We start from the raw sequence: 19,484 nt of genomic DNA on the forward strand, positions 1-19,484 counted from the left end.
GTGGAGGAACTGGAACACTTGTACATTGCTGGTGGGAATGTGAAATGGTGGAGCCATTTTGGAATACTGTTTGACAGTTCCTCAATATGTTAAATGTAGAGTTACCCCATGATGCAGCAATTCCACTTCTAGGTATATGTCCAAGAGAAATGAAAACATACGTCCATGTAAAAAATTATATTTGGTCATAATTATGAAACTATGAATGTGCATAACAGCATTATTCATAATAGCCAAAAAAGTAGAAACAACCCAAATATCCATTAATGGATAGATATGTGATATATCCATGTAATGAAATATTACTCAGCCTTTAAAAATAGTGAAGTACTGACACATACTACAACGTGGATGAATCTTGAAATCATTATGGTAAGTGAAAAGTTGAAAAAAAGTCAGACACAAAATGCCACGTTGTATGATTTCATTTATCTGAAATGTCCAGAAAAGGCAAATCCATAGAGACAGAAGTAGATTAGTGATTGCCAGGGACTGAGGGGATGTAGAAATGGGCAGCGATTCCTAATGAATATCAGGTTCCCTTTTGGTGGTATGAAAAAGTGTTCTGAAATTAGATAGTGGTATTGGTTGACAACTGTGAATATACTAAGAAACACTGGATTTTACAATTTAAAGGACTGAATAAGTTATATCTCAATGAAGGTAAAAAGTTTTTTTAATGCAGTGACATGGAAAAATTGAAAGTAAGTAGATACAATATCTCAATGATTATTAACAAAGGGAATACTGCTACAGTATTACTGGTAGAAAAAAGCAGATATTAAGGCAAAAAGCAATCAGAGATAAAAAGGTTATTACTTAATGCTAAAAGAAACAATCTACCCCCAAAATATAATAGTCTTGAACCTGTATATACCAAAATCTTAGCCTTAAAATATACAGAGAAACAGAATTACAAGTAGAAACTGATGAATTTACAGTTAAAAGGGGATATTTTAATTTACTTCTCATAAAAAAATTATATCCTAATAATCACTCAGGGGAAGTTTGTATGAAACATTCAGGGAATTCATATTATTATGATGCTAAAGAGTAAGTGATCTTCTTTTTGTGATCTTCAACCTCAAGGTAATATTCAAATAGTTTTTCCAGGACTGTTAGATATCTATATGGTAAAAAATATGTATAGAAATACTGTTGTCTAAATCATTGAACTACATCTCCAAAGACAATGTAATGCTATTATTTCTATCTTGTTATTAAGGATCAGCTTATATTACATGCATATCTGAGTATGAATTGAAAGGCTGGTCACAAGTGGAAATGAAATTCAGGTAACAAAGTGAAAACTGCTTTATAGGTACTAATAGATAGAAATACTGCTAGACGACTACCATAAATTACAGTGAGTTGTGCTGGTCATAATAAATTCCTTTTCTCCTTTGTTAAATACTCCATAGCAGCCAAAATGGACTAGTCAGTATTTGCCAAACGCCCTGTGCTTTCCTGCTCCAGCCTTTGATAACGTATGATGGATGGAGAAGGGCACTGCATCTGGAAGGAGAGGGTCTGGATCTGGACGCTGACTCTAGCACCTACAAGCGGGATCACCTTTGGTAAGTCACTGACTACTCTAACATCCAGCAAGAGCCTGGAGTAAGGTAGACACTTAATAAATATTTTCTGACTAAATGACCATTCTGCATTTCAGGGTCTTCTTTAGTTAAATAATGCTAAAAAAATAACTACCTCAAGGCATTTGAGGGAAGATTAATTACACAACATGCCAGGAAGTATCCAACAGTGTTTGGCAATTAGTTGATGTTCAGTCACTGTTTCATTGTTATACTAGTCCACCAGGTCAGTGTCAGAACTCTACCCTTTTTCCTTAGACCATACGACAGAGGGAACTTGGCACTTTGATATGGCTAGACTTTGGTAGTGTATTAGTTTCCCAAATCTGCCATAACAAATTACCACAGATTTGGTAAAGCATCAGAAAATTATTGTCTTACAGTTCTGAAGGATAGATGTCTGTCTCATAAGAACACTTATCGTTGGATTGAGGGCCCATATTATCCAGGATGAGCTCATCTCAAAATCCTCATCCAAAGGATTTGCAAAGATCCTTATTTCAAATAAGGTCACATTCTGAGGTTCCTGGTGGACGTATCTTTCGGAGGCTACTATCCAACCCAGTACAAGTAGACACTAAAGATTACTTTATCTAATCTATCTCTTCCCCTTCTCTTCCTGTGTTGCACAGCTGATTCTCCTATGTTGTCCAGTCCAATGCTATTCAGAACAAGAGCCACAACATGACAGAATCAGCAACATCTGAGAGCTTGTTAGAAATGCAAATACTCATGCCCATCCCATGCATACCAAATCAGAAACTCTGTGGGTGGGGCCTGGAATCTGTACTTAAATAAGCTCTTCAGGTGACTCTACAGTTTTCCAGGCACTGATCTAGCCCACACCCATCCACACAAATATATTGCTATACAAGCGTCACTGATTTTAAAGAAAACAAAGCAAGTATTAATTCTTTTCTTGGACATAAAAACAAAGAGGTGTATGTATAGACAGCATATGCCATTTACTGAAAAAAAATAATTAGCATTGTGGACTAGAATGGCAAATGAGAGAACTGCCTTTTACTGCAAAGGACAGAAAATCTATAAGAATTGTGTTTATATCAGATTAATATAATCTGCATAAACTGACTTGATATTGCCCATTTCCTTAAGCCACTATTCATCTAAATTAAAAACCTTTTTTTGGCTCACACCAAGGAGTACTTCCCAGAACTTCTGCTGCCAGTGTCCTTGTCCCCACAGTGAGCCACAGCCACCCCCCCGCCTCTGCAGGAGACCCTCCAACACTAGCAGAGACCCCTGATGTTGGGGAGCAGTTGAGGTCCCAGACCAGTCACTGATGGTGACCACACAAAGACAAGTTCTGGAGACTAGGCAGTCCAAGATTAAAGTGCCAACCAGAGCTTTGGGGGAAGATGGCGTAAGAGTAAGACGCGGACATCACCTTCCTCCCCACAGATACACCAGAAATATATCTACACGTGGAACAACTCCTACAGAACACCTACTGAACGCTAGAGAAAACCTCAGACCTCCCAAAAGGCAAGAAAGTCCCCACGTACCTGGGTAGGGCAAAAGAAAAAAGAATAAACAGAGACAAAAGAATAGGGACGGGACCTGCACCAGTGGGAGGGAGCTGTGAAGGAGGAAAAGTTTCCACACACTAGGAAGCCCCTTCGCAGGCGGAGACTGCGGGTGGCGGAGGGGAAAAGCATCGGAGCCGCGAAGAAGAGCACAGCAACAGGGGTGCGGAGGGCAAAGCACAGGGATTCCTGCACAGAGGATCAGTGCCGACCGGCACTCACCAGCCCGAGAGGCGTGTCTGCTCACCCGCTGGGGTGGACGGGGCTTTGGTCGGAGTGCAGGGAGAGGACTGGGGTTGGCAGCGTGAACACAGCCTGCAGGGGGTTAGTGCACCACGGCTAGCCGGGAGGGAGTCCGGGGGAAAAAGTCTGGACCTGCCGAAGAAGCAAGACTTTTTCTTCCCTCTTTTGTTTCCTGGTGCGCAAGGAGAGGGGATTAAGAGCACTGCTTAAAGGAGCTGCAGAGACAGGCGCGAGCTGCGGCTAACAGCGCGGACCCGAGAGACGGGCATGAGATGCCAAGGCTGCTGCTGGCGCCACCAAGAAGCCTGTGTGCGAGCACAGGTCACTATCCACACCTCCCTTCCGGGGAGCCTGTGCAGCCCGCCACTGCCAGGGTCCCAGGATCCAGGGACAACTTCCCCGGGAGAACGCACGGCGTGCCTCAGGCTGGTGCAACGTCCCACTGGCCTCTGCCGCCGCAGACTCGCCCTGCATCCGCACCCCTCCCTCCCCATGGCCTGAGTGAGCCAGAGTCCCCGAAGCAGCTGCTCCTTTAACTACGTCCTGCCTGAGCGAAGAACAGACGCCCTCCGGCGACCTACAAACAGAGGCGTAGCCAAATCCAAAGCTGAGCCGCGGGAGCTGTGCGAACAAAGAAGAGAAAGGGAAATTTCTCCCAGCAGCCTCAGAAGCAGCGGATTGAAGCTCCACAATCAACTTGATGTACCCTGCAGCTGTGGAATACATGAATAGACAACGAATCATCCCAAATTGAGGAGGTGGGCTTTGAGAGCAAGATTTATTATTTTTTCCCCTTTTCCTCTTTTTGTGAGTGTGTATGTGTATGCTTCTCTGTGAGATTTTGTACCTAGAGCTTTGCTTTCACCATTTGTCCTATGGTTCTTTCCGTCCGTTTTTTTGTTGTTGTTGTTTGTTTGTTTGTTTTGCTGTACGCGGGCCTCTCACTGTCATGGCCTCTCCCCTTGCAGAGCACAGGCTCCGGACACGCAGGCTCAGTGGCCATGGCTCACGGGCCCAGCCGCTCCGCGGCATGTGGGATCTTCCGGGACCGGGGCATGAACCCGTGTCCCCTGCATCGGCAGGCGGACTCTCAACCACTGCGCCACCAGGGAAGCACCCGTTTTTTTTTCTTTAAAAAATTTTTTTTTTCTTAATAATTATTTTTATTTTAATAACTTTATTTTATCTTTATTTTATCTTCTTTCTTTCCTTCTTTCTTTCTTTCTACTTTTTCTCCCTTTTATTCTGAGCCATCTGGATGAAAGGCTCTTGGTGCTGCAGCCAAGAGTCAGTGCTGTGCCTCTGAGGTGGGAGAGCCAACTTCAGGACACTGGTCCACAAGAGAACTCCCAGCTACACATAATATCAAACGGCAAAAATCTCCCAGAGATCTCCATCTCAACACCAAGACCCAGCTTCACTCAATGACCAGCAAGCTACAATGCTGGACACCCTATGCCAAACAACTAGCAAGACAGGAACACAACCCCACCTAGTAGCAGAGATGCTGTCTAAAATCAAAATAAGTCCACAGACACCCCAAAACACACCACCAGACGTGGACCTTCCCACCAGAAAGACAAGATCCAGCCTCTTCCACCAGAACACAGGCACTAGTCCCCTCCACCAGGGACAGACACCAAAAACAACTGGAACCATGAACCTGCAGCCTGCAAAAGGAGACCCCACACACAGTAAGATAAGCAAAATGAAAAGATAGAAAAACACACAGCAGATGAAGAAGCAAGATAAAAACCCACCAGACCTAACAAATGAAGAGGAAATAGGCAGTCTACCTGAAAAACAATTCAGAATAATGATAGTAAAGATGAGCCAAAATCTTGGAAATAGAATAGACAAAATGCAAGAAACATTTAACAAGGACCTAGAAGAACTAAAGATGAAACAAGCAATGATGAACAACACAATAAGTGAAATTAAAAATACTCTAGATGGGATCAATAGCAGAATAACTGAGGCAGAAGAACAGATAAGTGACCTGGAAGATAAAATAGTGGAAATAACTACTGCAGGGCAGAATAAAGAAAACAGAATGAAAAGAACTGAGGACAGTCTCAGAGACCTCTGGGACAACATTAAACGCACCAATATTCGAATTATAGGGGTTCCAGAAGAAGAAGAGAAAAAGAAAGGGACTGAGAAAATACTTGAAGAGATTATAGTTGAAAACTCCCCTAATGGGAAAGGAAAGAGTTAATCAAGTCCAGGAAGCACAGAGAGTCCCATACAGGATAAATCCAAGGAGAAACACACCAAGACACATATTAATCAAACTGTCAAAAATTAAATACAAAGAAAACATATTAAAAGCAGCAAGGGGGGATTCCCCGGTGGCACAGTGGTTGGGAGTCTGCCTGCCGATGCAGGGGACATGGGTTCGTGCCCCAGTCCGGGAGGATCCCACATGCCATGGAGCGGCTGGGCCTGAGGGCCATGGCCACTGGGCCTGCGCGTCTGGAGCCTGTGCTCCATGGCAGGAGAGACCACAGTGGTGGGAGGCCCGCATACCTCTAAAAAAAAAAAAAAAAAAAAAAAGCACCAAGGGAAAAACAACAAATAACACACAAAGGAATCCCCATAAGGTTAACAGCTGATCTTTCAGCAGAAACTCTGCAATCCAGAAGGGACTGGCAGGACATATTTAAAGTGATGAAGGAGAAAAACCTACAACCAAGATTACTCTACCCAACAAGGATCTCATTCAGAGTTGATGGAGAAATTAAAACCTTTATAGGCAAGCAAAAGCTGAGAGAGTTCAGCACCACCAAACCAGCTTTACAACAAATGCTAAAGGATCTTCTCTAGGCAAGAAACACAAGAGAAGGAAAAGACCTACAATAACAAACCCAAAACAATTAAGGAAATGGAAATAGGAACATACATATCAATAATTACCTTAAAGGTAAATGGACTAAATGCTCCCACCAAAAGACACAGACTGGCTGAATGGATACAAAAACAAGACCCCTATATATGCTGTCTACAAGAGACCCACTTCAGACCTAGAGACACATACAGACTGAAAGTAAGGGGATGGAAAAAGATATTCCATGCAAGTGGAAACCAAAAGAAAGCTGGAGGAGCAATTCTCATATCAGACAAAATAGACTTTAAAATAAAGACTATTAAAAGAGACAAAGAAGAACACTACATAATGATCAAGAGATCGATCCAAGAAGAAGATAAAACAATTGTAAATATTTATGCACCCAACACAGGAGCACCTCAATACATAAGGCAAATACTAACAGCCATAAAAGGGGAAATTGACAGTAACACGTTCATGGTAGGGGGCTTTAACACCCCACTTTCACCAATGGACAGATCATCCAAAATGAAAATAAATAAGGAAACACAAGCTTTAAATGATACATTAAACAAGATGAACTTAATTGATATATATAGGACATTCCATCCAAAAACAACAGAATACACATTTTTCTCAAGTGCTCATGGAACATTCTCCAGGATAGATCATATCTTGGGTCACAGATCAAGCCTTGGTAAATTTAAGAAAATTGAAATTGTATCAAGTATCTTTTCCGACCACAATGCTATGAGACTAGATATCAATTACAGGAAAAGATCTGTAAAAAATACACACACATGGAGGCTAAACAATACACTACTTAATAACGAAGTGATCACTGAAGAAATCAAAGAGGAAATCAAAAAATACCTAGAAACAAATGACAATGGAGACACGACGACCCAAAACCTATGGGATGCAGCAAAAGCAGTTCTAAGAGGGAAGTTTATAGCAATACAATCCTACCTTCAGAAACAGGAAACATCTCAAATAAACAACCTAACCTTGCACCTAAAGCAATTAGAGAAAGAAGAACAAAAAAACCCCAAAGTTAGCAGAAGGAAAGAAATCATAAAGATCAGATTAGAAATAAATGAAAAAGAAATGGAGGAATCAATAGCAAAGATCAATAAAACTAAAAGCTGGTTCTTTGAGAAGATAAAGAAAATTGATAAACCATTAGCCAGACTCAGAAAGAAAAAAAGGGAGAAGACTCAAATCAATAGAATTAGAAATGAAAAAGGAGAGGTAACAACTGACACTGCAGAAATACAAAAGATCATGAGAGATTACTACAAGCAACTCTATGCCAATAAAATGGACAACCTGGAAGAAATGGACAAATTTTTAGAAATGCACAACTGCCAAGACTGAATCAAGAAGAAATAGAAAATATGAACAGACCAATCACAAGCACTGAAATTGAAACTGTGATTAAAAATCTTCCAACAAACAAAAGCCCAGGACCAGATGGCTTCACAGGCGAATTCTATCAAACATTTAGAGAAGAGCTAACACCTATCCTTCTCAAACTCTTCCAAAATATAGCAGAGGGAGGAACACTCCCAAATTCCTTCTACGAGGCCACCATCACCCTGATACCAAAACCAAACAAGGATGTCACAAAGAAAGAAAACTGCAGGCCAGTATCACTGATGAACATAGATGCAAAAATCCTCAACAAAACTAGCAAACAGAATCCAACAGCACATTAAAAGGATCATACACCATGATCAAGTGGGGTTTATTCCAGGAATGCAAGGATTCTTTAATATATGCAAATCTATCAACGTGATACACCATATTAACAAATTGAAGGAGAAAAACCATATGATCATCTCAATAGATGCAGAAAAAGCTTTTGACAAAATTCAACACCCATTTATGATAAAAACCCTGCAGAAAGTAGGCATAGAGGGAACTTTCCTCAACATAATAAAGGCCATATATGACAAACCCACAGCCAACATCGTCCTCAGTGGTGAAAAACTGAAAGCATTTCCAGTAAGATCAGGAACAAGACAAGGTTGCCCACTCTCACAACTCTTATTCAACATAGTTTTGGACGTTTTAGCCACAGCAATCAGAGAAGAAAAGGAAATAAAAGGAATCCAAATCGGAAAAGAAGAAGTAAAACTGTCGTTGTTTGCAGATGACATGATACTATACATAGAGAATCCTAAAGATGCTACCAGAAAACTACTAGAGTAATCAATGAATTTGGTAAGGTAGCAGGATACAAAAGTAATGCACAGAAATCTCTGGCATTCCTATACAGTAATGATGAAAAATCTGAAAGTGAAATCAAGAAAACACTCCCATTTACCACTGCAACAAAAAGAATAAAATATCTAGGAATAAACCTACGTAAGGAGACAAAAGACCTCTATGCAGAAAATTATAAGACACTGATAAAAGAAAGATGATACAAATAGAAGGAGAGATATACCATGTTCTTGGATTGGAAGAATCAACATTGTGAAAATGACTCTACTACCCAAAGCCATCTACAGATTCAATGCAATCCCTATCAAACTACCACTGGCATTTTTCACAGAACTAGAACAAAAAATTTCACAATTTGTATGGAAACACAAAAGACCCCGAACAGCCAAAGCAATCTTGAGAGTGAAAAACGGACCTGGAGGAATCAGGCTCCCTGACTTCAGACTACACTGCAAAACTACAGTAATCTAGACAGTTTGGTACTGGCACAAAAACAGAAATAGATCAATGGAACAGGATAGAAAGCCCAGGGGTAAACCCACGCACATATGATCACCGTATCTTTGATAAAGGAGGCAAGAATGTACCATGGAGAAAGGAGAGCCTCTTCAATAAGTGGTGCTGGAAAAACTGGACAGGTACATTTAAAAATATGAGATTAATCACTCCCTAACACCATACACAAAAATAAGCTCAAAATGGATTAAAGACCTAAATGTAAGGCCAGAAACTGTCAAACTCTTAGAGGAAAACATAGGCAGAAGACTCTATGACATAAATCACAGCAAGATCCTTTTTGACCCACCTCCTAGAGAAATGGAAATAAAAACAAAAATAAACAAATGGGACCTAATGAAACTTCAAAGCTTTTGCACAGCAAAGGAAACCAGAAACAAGACCAAAAGACAATCCTCAGAATGGGAGAAAATATTTGCAAATGAAGCCACTGACAAACGATTAATCTCCAAAATTTACAAGCAGCTCTTGCAGCTCAATAACAAAAAAACAAACAACCCAATCCAAAAATGGGTAGATGACCTAAATAGACATTTCTCCAAAGAAGATATACGGACTGCCAACAGACACATGAAAGAATGCTCAACATCATTAATCATTAGAGAAATGCAAATCAAAAGTACAATGAGATATCATCTCACACCAGTCAGAATGGCCATCATCAAAAAATCTAGAAACAATAAATGCTGGAGAGGGTGTGGAGAAAAGGGAACACTCTTGCACTGCTGGTGGGAATGTGAATTGGTACAGCCACTATGGAGAACAGTATGGAGGTTTCTTAAAAAAACTACAAATAGAACTACCATATGACCCAGCAATCCCACTACTGGGCATATACCCTGAGGAAACCATAATTCAAGAAGAGTCATGTACCAAAATGTTCATTGCAGCTCTATTTACAATAGCCTGGAGATGGAAACAACCTAAGTGCCCGTCATCGGATGAATGGATAAAGAAGATGTGGCACATATATACAATGGAATATTACTCAGCTTTAAAAAGAAAGGAAATTGAGCTATTTGTAATGAGGTGGATGGACCTAGAGTCTGTCACACAGAGTGAAGTAAGTCAGAAAGAGAAAGACAAATACCGTATGCTAACACATATATATGGAATTTAAGAATAAAAAAATGTTATGAAGAACCTATGGGTAAGACAGGAATAAAGACACAGACCTAGTAGAGAATGGACTTGAGGATATGGGGAGGGGGAAGGGTAAGCTGTGACAAAGCGAGAGAGTGGCATGGACATATATACACTACCAAACGTAAAATAGATAGCTAGTGGGAAGCAGCTGCATAGCACAGGGAGATCAGCTTGGTGCTTTGTGACCACCTAAAGGGGTGGGATAGGGAGGGTGGGTGGGAGGGAGACGCAAGAGGGAAGAGATATGAGAACATATGTATATGTATAACTGATTCACTTTGTTATAAAGCAGAAACTAACACACCATTGTAAAGCAATTATACTCCAATAAAGATGTAAAACAAAACACACACACAAAAACAACAACAACAACAAAGAAAACCTTTTTTTTTTTTTGGCCGTGTGGCATGCAGGATCTTAGTTCCCCAACCAGGGATCGAACCCAAGCCCCCTGCAGTGGAGGCATGGAGTCTTAACCACTGGACCTCCAGGGAAGTCCCAAAATTAAAAATCTCTTTAAGCAAGAAGAACAAGTTTGTTAGCTGTGCTAAATCTGAGGTTGTAAAATTTTGATCAGCAATTTATGCTCATAGAAGACATAAATATGTTTTGTAACCTTTTGAGAATAATTGTCAGTCAGTAATCAGTAAAGAGCTGCCTACTTTGACAAAAGAATGAATCTGTATCTTGAATAATGTACATAAAGTCCTTGTCAAAAGTCATCATATAGAAGGAAAAGCCAATATTCTCATTCCCCTTTGGTAAATCTGCTGGGAAATATATGCTTGGAAAAGGAAGAAAACTGGTTTCATGCAACATTGTAAAAGATGGTTATTACTTAATCTGAGTATCTAGAGAGTACCAATAATAAAGTTAAGTCTTCGGGTTCAGATAATATTTGTTTTTAACACTTCTTTGAAAACGAAGGAAGGTTGAAATGATCATTTTCTAGCCCTATTTAAACATGATTTCAACAGATCATCTACAAATCCAGTGTTTCTTACATAGATATCTGCTAATGACCAATGTTTCACTCTGGTCAATCTTCAGTAGAGGGGTATTCCTGTGAGATTTGGACAATATCAGAGACCAGTCCCTGGCAACATGACTTATAAACATCTAGTTGTCCCTTGCACTCTCTTCAGCCATGTATAAGTTCACACTAAAGCACTGTGGATTTCTCTGCTTTGAGGAGCTTACTAGAAAAAATACTGGAGTGTGTGGTCAAGCAGTGAGCTGAGACACAGGAGAATATTTTCCCCTAAAATAGAAATTGACCACTAGACCACCTTAAACAGAAGGCATGAAAAGGCCTTCTATTAACACCTCCCAATCTTGGCTGAGGACAGAAGTAACAGGACACCTCAAGGAACTATATGACTATGTACTTCACTGATAAATTCTGAAGTCTTGCACTTGATTTTTTTTTTAAACAGTCTTTGACCATCTAGCTATACCAGTGATAGAACACAGAAGTTCAGGAAGTTTATTATTTTTTAAATAGCACAGATTGTACTCATATTTATATAGAGCTTCAGAATACTAAGGACTAATAGGAACAGAGTGTCCAGAAAGGAAAGAGTTCCATGGAAATCAGAAAAAAGCAGAACTTATATCAGTTGTTTATCCGATTGAATGAAGCTGGTAAGTTAGATTATTTGACTTGCAATTGGACACTGTCTGAAAATCCAAGTCTTTTGAAAACAATTCCTATTTGTGTATAGTTTTTCCGAAGTCACTGGATATTTTAGCAAGAGGAATGTTGGGAAAAGGTAAGATTTCTCAGGAAGACATTCTAGAATCTACGTATTTCAATTAAATCCTAAAAAGCCGATGTACAGAGAACATTCAGTGATTATAGTACCCATATTACAGTATTCTTTCTGGACTAAAGAACAAATTTTGAGACCTTCGTTATCTATTTTACCACTTTTCTCTCCATCAACTTGAGTAGTAAGGATAATTGGCCTGATTCTTTATCCCACAATCACTGTCAAATTCTGAACATTAATCCTCAGCAACATGCAAAAGAAGATGATCTCCCCTACACAGGAATAGACAGACTCTGCACAACAGCACACTTTTTTTAAAAAAAAGACTATTCTTTAAAATATTTTATCTGGATCCAAGTCTTTACATCAGCTGAGGATCCCAGAGGTTGAAATGAAATACATTCTTGAGCCTAGATTCATGGAAGGATATGCAAGATACACCTCCCTTTGTTTGATCTGGGTGACTGTGTTCCCAGTATGTGGGGGAGTACAGATTTAAGATGTGTACCTAATATACATATTTCATAACAGAGCAAATTATTTTTGAAGCAAAGTAAAGGTATTAGTACATAAAAAAATATCACCCCAAAGTCATTACAATTTTAAAGAATTTAAAAGTAATAATTTATGTGTCTTCAAAGAAAAGAAATAGGCTTGTGTTGTCTAATATAAATAAAAAGTTTGAAGAAGCTATTATGGGCAGAAGCCAAATGTTTATAAATTTAAAATTATAGATTCATTCTAATAAGTTATATGTAAATTCTACTAATTTTCACTAGCATACTTTTTCCAATGATAACAACTTCCCTCTGCAAACAGGAAAACAATAGCTATTTCTATTAGACATAGAAAGATCATTTTTAATATCTAGTGCAATAGCTACATTCAAATTCCTTTTGTATGTTATATCCACTTTTTCTATGGATTAGTAAGATTGGTTTTGGTTTTAATGGAATGGGATGAGGAAGGTGACGGTGAATAAGAAATATCCCAAACTTTGGAAGAAACCCAGATTCATCGTGTGTGTAGCTTGATGTTGGAGTCATAATTTGTGTGTCTGGATGAGAGAAAGGACTATACTTGTAATGAATATAATCAACAAAACTGAAGACAGCTGCATAATACAACCTTTAGTCCCAAATAACAAAGGACAACACCTGCTCTTCATGTGATTAGTAGGACTCAAGTTGAAAAGGTTTTTGTATATCTTAACAAAAGAGCAATCACATTTTGTAGAATTCTTTTTATTGCCTTCTGGCTCAAAGTTAAAATATAGAATAGAAAACGTGGAGAGTTACGGTTGAAAAGTTTTGAATTTCTGGAATCTGTGACACTAGATTTTAAGTATTACTAAACTTGAATTCCAAGTGAATTAATACCTTGAGTGAATTTTCAAATGGGCATAATGTGCAGAGAAACAAAAATTAATACAATCTTCTATTATTATAAATGGTGACATTTTAAAAATGATATTTTGTTTTTTAGTAATTAGGATGAAAACAATTCTTAAAAGTTAAGAGAGGATATTACTGATAAAGATGAATTTCTGTTTACCAAGTACCAGGTCTGCATAACTAAACTTTGAATTTTCTCAGATAAATCAGTGCACTGGGACAAGTCATCGGATTAGGATACCCCCCACCACTTCCACCTCTCAAAACACTCCCCTTCAGACCTGAAACCCCTGAAAACAAGAGGCGCCTAGCAGCCCTGTGGGTGGAAAACCTACCCTTTGTAAGTCGTAAGCCGACTGCTGGACAACAACCTGAGAGCCTGGAGACCAGCGTGGCCCTCACACTAGGATGCTGTCATTTTACTTCCAGGGAAGAAAAACAAAGGGATTTTCACGCCTGCTATACTCACCCCGATGCCCACTTCCCCTCTATCCCAGCTCCTCCCATTCCCACTGCCCATCTTAAGAAAACTACAAGGAGGTCAGTTTGATTGAAGTCAGATCCATAAACTGAAAGTCAAGTCAAAAACAGGGTTAAGCCAATATATAAGTCCCATAGTAGACTTTTCTATTTAAGAAACAAATATAATCATCCACACCAGAAAAGAGTTACTCTAAATCAAGGGGTCTTTGCTTGTTCTCATAAATGGTATATAAAAGTTTCTGGATATCAACAATTAATCCATTTTGTCTAATTTTACTACTTTCCTACTAATAGTTATCCTACAGAATTCCTATAGATTTTAATTCAAGATAAGCTTGCAACCTAATCAGGCAGGTTTAGTTTTTAAGTTACTAAAGAATATCTTGTTAAAAATCACTCCCCTGGAAGGCTGTTTCATAATACTGCCAGAGAGTGGCACAGGGTTTGAGAACAGAGAAACTGAAATTAGTACAAAAAGAACTTTCTATGTGAAGGTTTCCGCTGATGATTTAAAGTGATAAATGGACAATTTTCTATATTAATATATATTTATTTATATATTTGAAAATGCAACTCACATCAAAAGAGTACATTTACATCTTAAAATTTTGGTTAGGACACTTTTTGGGGTAATGAAAATGTTCTCTATTTTAATCTGGAATGGTAGTTACATGGGTATATACACTTAAGAAAAACTCATCAAACTCCACCCTTAAGGTCTGTGCATTTCACGGTGTTTAAATTTTACCTCAATAAAAAAATTAAATTACTAAAAAGGTTAATCAAATGAAAGAAAACTACAGTAACTAACAGCACAGAAAATGGCAAAATGATGATGGAATACCTGAATGATTCAAGTTTTGGGAACACTGGTCTATGGCAAGGTGAAGAAAAGTAAAATCCAAAAGGAAATTAAATGAGTTTTGAAACGTGACTGTGACTCTTCCCAAGGGGTTCCTCTACTTACTGTTCTTTCCTGAGGTATCTCTCTGCCTGGTGCTAGAAGCCAGCCGTAGAGATCTATTATAATATTTATCTTTGTGGAAAGATGCATATAAAGCTAAGTGAATCAAGTGAGCTGCAGTACATGAATTCTATGTTAATAAACAAGCTTATTAATTAGCACAAATATCCAGACATCTACTCATAAAATGTAAGCGACTTCTGCAATTGGGCTAATGAAATTTTCCTGCTTATTATGAAGAATTTTTGCAATAATTTGGGGGAAAATTTTTTTTATCAGAAAATATAATAGCTTGAATTCCTTATACATAAATGTATAAATCAAGAAAAGTGGTCATTAATTTTGCCTTTCAAGAGGTATAAGTTAAACTCTTGGCATTAATAAAAATAAAGTGTTAGAAAAAAGATATGCATACATACATACTTTCTATATATAAGCTAAAAAAGTTTAGAGGGGGCTTCCTGGTGGCAGAGTGGTTAAGAATCCACCTGCCAACGCAGGGGACAAGGGTTCGATCCCTGGTCCGGGAAGATCCCACATGCCATGGAGCAACTAAGCCTGTGCACCACAACTACTGAGCCTGCACCCTAGGGCCCACGTGCCGCAACTACTAAGCCTGCGTGCTGCAACTACTGAAGCCTGCACGGCTGGAACCCAAGCTCTGCAACGAGAAGCCACTGTAATGAGAAGCCCGCACACCGCAACAAAGAGTAGCCCCCACTCGCCACAACTAGAGAAAGCCCACAAACAGCAACGAAGACCCAATGCAACCAAAAATAAATAAATAAAAATGATTTTCTTTTTCATTAGAAAACATAAAAAAGAGATCCTTTTCCAATTAGTAACAAATAATGTGGGAAGGCCTTAGTTAGAAATATGTAAAATTCTACATTGAAAAAAACTAAAGAAAAAATGATAGAGAGACATATTTCTACGTGTGTGCATTCACTTTATAAACATGTAATTTCTCTCCAAATGAATACGTAGATTTTCTACAATACCAATCATCACCTCAACAGAATTTTTCTTGGGAGAATTAACTAAATATTTCTAAAGTTCATCTGTATGTTGTTAAAACTATTTAAATTGTGCCTTTATTGAGGTTTCCATGGGAAAGGAAATGTAGGGTAGGGTAAACAGTTTAGGACTGGCTACTTTGAATAATTCTGGAAGGCTTTGGTCTAGAGGGGTAGTCTCCATTGGCTGGAACCTGGGCCTGGGATAATTTAGGGCAGGGGCAATACTGGCTTGGTATTTGAGAATTTGATAAGAAGGTAGTTGGGTGATATGGGTTTGGAATTAGTTGGTACATATGAAAGATGTACCCTGTGCCATCTAGAAGATCTGGCTAGTCTTGGGAGGGACAGTCTCTCCCCAAACAGAAAGGGTTTTTAAAATGTCAATTCATCATAATATACATACATACATACATAAAATCTGAAAAACTAAACAGGCAAGAACTATGAAAACAATTTTTGAAAAAGTAGGGTAATGAAGGATCACCAATCCACACATTAAAGAAAAGACAGAGAAACAATAATTACAGCAATTTAGAATTCTTTTAAGACTAGATACGTGATATAGAAACAGATATTTTGACATGTTAAATGCCGTATGTTATATTATGAAGAAGGTATACTATATACTATAAAGAAGATAACAAAAGAAAAACAGTAAAGTAAAGAAGGGAAAGATTATTTATTAGTCAATAAATGGTATTCGGATAACTGGTTTTAGTGTAGGGGAGGAAAAATGTCTTTTTCCTCTATTCTTCTAAGCTCTCAGTTGGGGCCCCTGTAACAAAAGATAGATTAAAAAGAGAAAAGCATACAAATTTATCTAAGGTAAGTTTTATGTGACAGGGGAGTCTTCATAAGGAAATGAAGATCCAAAGAAGCAGTTCAACCTATAAATCAATCAAAGGAAAAAAAGCTCATGGAAGAAATGGGCAAGGATATGCACAGGCAGTTTTCAGAAGAAATATGTCCAATAAATATATGAAAAATGCTCAACCTCACTAAAATAAAAGAATAAATAACAGCAGATTGAAATAAAAATGGCATATTTTTCTCCTTTCAAATATTGGCAAATATGTAAAAATTGGTGATATCTAAAGCTGGCAAGGGAGTGGAAAAAGCATTGATAGTGGTGGACACAAGGAGAGAAACTACTATTCGAGAATATTGTCACTTAAGGAGACTGTCAAGGCTCAACCTATCCCAATCACAGTTTTGACAGTAACTAGAGTTAAACATATCTCCACACACAATGTATAGAATGACATGTTAAATTTTAAAAATTCTTTTAAAATGCTATTAACTTTATAAATTTTCATTAAAAAGATTCATACAAATGTCTGATACTGTTCTCTACTTAACTTTAAGGTAAAGTCCATATTAAGCTGTGAATTTTAATTATTTGAATTTTCTATGAAGATTGCATACATTATAATAACATGACATATTAAAAATATTTTAGTATATGAGAGTATGTACAAATAAAAGCAATTGTTTATTTGTTAACTTACAATTTTCTATTATTCTAATATTTGATAATTCTATAACATCGATAAAACTATAAATATTAAATTTTTAGTGTCAACTAACATTTAGAAGAAAAATTTGATTATATCTCATTTTGATTTAAAATATTAATTTAATTTTCTTTTAAAAATAGTGTTAATCAGATTGAATTTGAAGTCTGTTTATTTGATTTAATAAAACATGATCTTACCCCTTTCTTGGCCACCACAGCAACTTTGCCACCTGCTTTGGATTTGTCTGTAAGATAATAAGGTATGGCTGCTTCAAAAAAGTGAACTATACTCCTATTCAAATAAATGCAACATTACACAGTTAGAATTTTCTACTTTCTCATACCATGATATGTGTTTTCAGTGGTTCTTTTGATCAAAATGCTAACAAACTCAGCTCCCAGAGCTGAGTAAAACAAAGTAATCCAAAAGTAATAACATCAGGGATTGGTATACTTATTTGACAAACCTCCTCCCTTAAATCTGATGGCTGGTTGGATGTCCACCAGCTAGCATCTAGTGTATCTCATTTCTAGACAGCTTATGGTCAGCTTATGTGCTCTAGAGTATGTAGGATCTGGAATTAAATCCCAGCTACCTCTACGTGTACATCTATTGGGCTGGCCAAAAAGTCTGGAAAAACTCTAACGAACTTTTTGGCCAACCCCATACTACCAGCCAGACATGTAATAAAGACTTTATAGAGACAATATCTTATTTAATCCTCATGATAGTTTTAAAAGGGGCGTACTCCATCTGCACTTCACTGCATGAGGTCATGCAGTGGGGGCAGATCCATTTGACTACAAATCCCTAAGTTTTATGCCTGCTGCCTCCATCTGGGGTCCCTGAGCTGCCAACAGTGCATCAGAGAAAGACTCAGCAATAATGAAGAGTCTAATCAAATAGAGAACAGATGACCTTTGAACAACATGTGGATTTAAAGTGCAGACCCCTTGCACAGTGAAAAATCCACGTATAATTTTTGACTACCCTAAAACTTAACAACTAATAGCCTACTGTTGACTAGAAGCCTTAGTGATAACATAAACAGTCAAGTAACACATATTTTATATGTTATATGTATTATACACTGTATTCTTACAATAAAGTAAGCCAGAGAAAAGAAAATGTTATTAAGCAAATAGTAAGAGAAAAAACATTTACAGTACTGTACTGTATATATCAGTGCTGTCAGTTATCTGTTTACAAGATTAATCATCTGCCTGTCAGTACCTACAGCAATAATGTCTTCTATGATACAAAACACTGTAGATGTCATATGTATTACTAACACTAGACATCAAAAATTAAAAGATAATGTGAAAATGAAATTCATGTTTAACAAAGAAACAGCAACATGACTGCTTTATGGTTGCCTAGTGTAATTGATATGATTGTTTCACAGTAGCCTTTCCTATACACTAATGAATGAATGGTTATCACATTTTTATGGCATAGAGTAGTACAGTCATACTCATAAGATAGGATGGGAAACACTGTTACATTTTGTTTAAAAACCCTTACCTGTGATGATAGGTTGATATGCAGTATCTCCAATTATGAGAGAGAGGAAGAGAGACATACTGTATGGTAATATAATTCTTTGAAAGCAAAGTTATAAGACAGTAAGAAAACTAACATGTTATTACTTTTATGTTAAACATCACTCACCTTATGCCTATATAAGGTTAGGCTATCCACCTCAAAACACACCTTGCACACAATGTTCTACATGATGAATACTTGGGCGTTGATGATGATGAGGACACAAAAAGTCTCATACAGTACTTGCCATACAGGTATTCGATTTTCACATGAAGATACTCTCATAATACACAACAGATAAGTTTATTAACAGTATGGCAAGATGATTATTTACTATTCATTGAGTAGAAGTGGATCATCATAAAGGTCTTCATCCTCATCAACTTCATGCTGACTAGGCCGAGGAGAAGAGGAGGAGGGGTTGGACTTGCTGTCTCACGGGTGGCAGAGGCAGACAAAGTGGAGGAGATGGAAGGGGAGACAGGAGAGGCAGGCATATTTGGTGTAGCTTTACAGAAGTACATCTTAATTTCTGTCTGACTTTTTTGCTTTTTCATTTCTCCAAAAATGTTTCTATATGGTACCAACCCTTCTTCCACCGTTTGCTTTAGTTTCAGTGCCTGTATCGTAGAAGGGTTCCTGTTGTTTTGCTTTAGCCCATATCATAGAAGAGTCCATGTCGTAAAT

The 19,484-nt window shown here is 37.9% G+C and overlaps 1 protein-coding gene across 5 annotated transcripts in view; it reads right to left on the reverse strand.

The window, feature by feature from the left end:
- ZCWPW2 (zinc finger CW-type and PWWP domain containing 2) overlaps window positions 1–19,484 on the reverse strand; it is a 139,785-nt gene that overhangs the window by 12,843 nt on the left and 107,458 nt on the right. For 4 of the 5 annotated variants that reach the window (XM_033405450.2, XM_049715951.1, XM_049715948.1 and 1 more), the window contains one exon: window positions 17,450–17,496. The exons of the other annotated variant lie outside the window; for it this stretch is intronic. In XM_033405450.2, the coding sequence (XP_033261341.1) occupies window positions 17,450–17,496 (47 nt within the window). The remainder of the gene's footprint in view (window positions 1–17,449; window positions 17,497–19,484) is intronic. 5 annotated transcript variants of the gene reach the window in all.

This window comes from Orcinus orca, chromosome 10 (assembly GCF_937001465.1).
Source record: "Orcinus orca chromosome 10, mOrcOrc1.1, whole genome shotgun sequence".
Taxonomy (NCBI): domain Eukaryota; kingdom Metazoa; phylum Chordata; class Mammalia; order Artiodactyla; family Delphinidae; genus Orcinus; species Orcinus orca.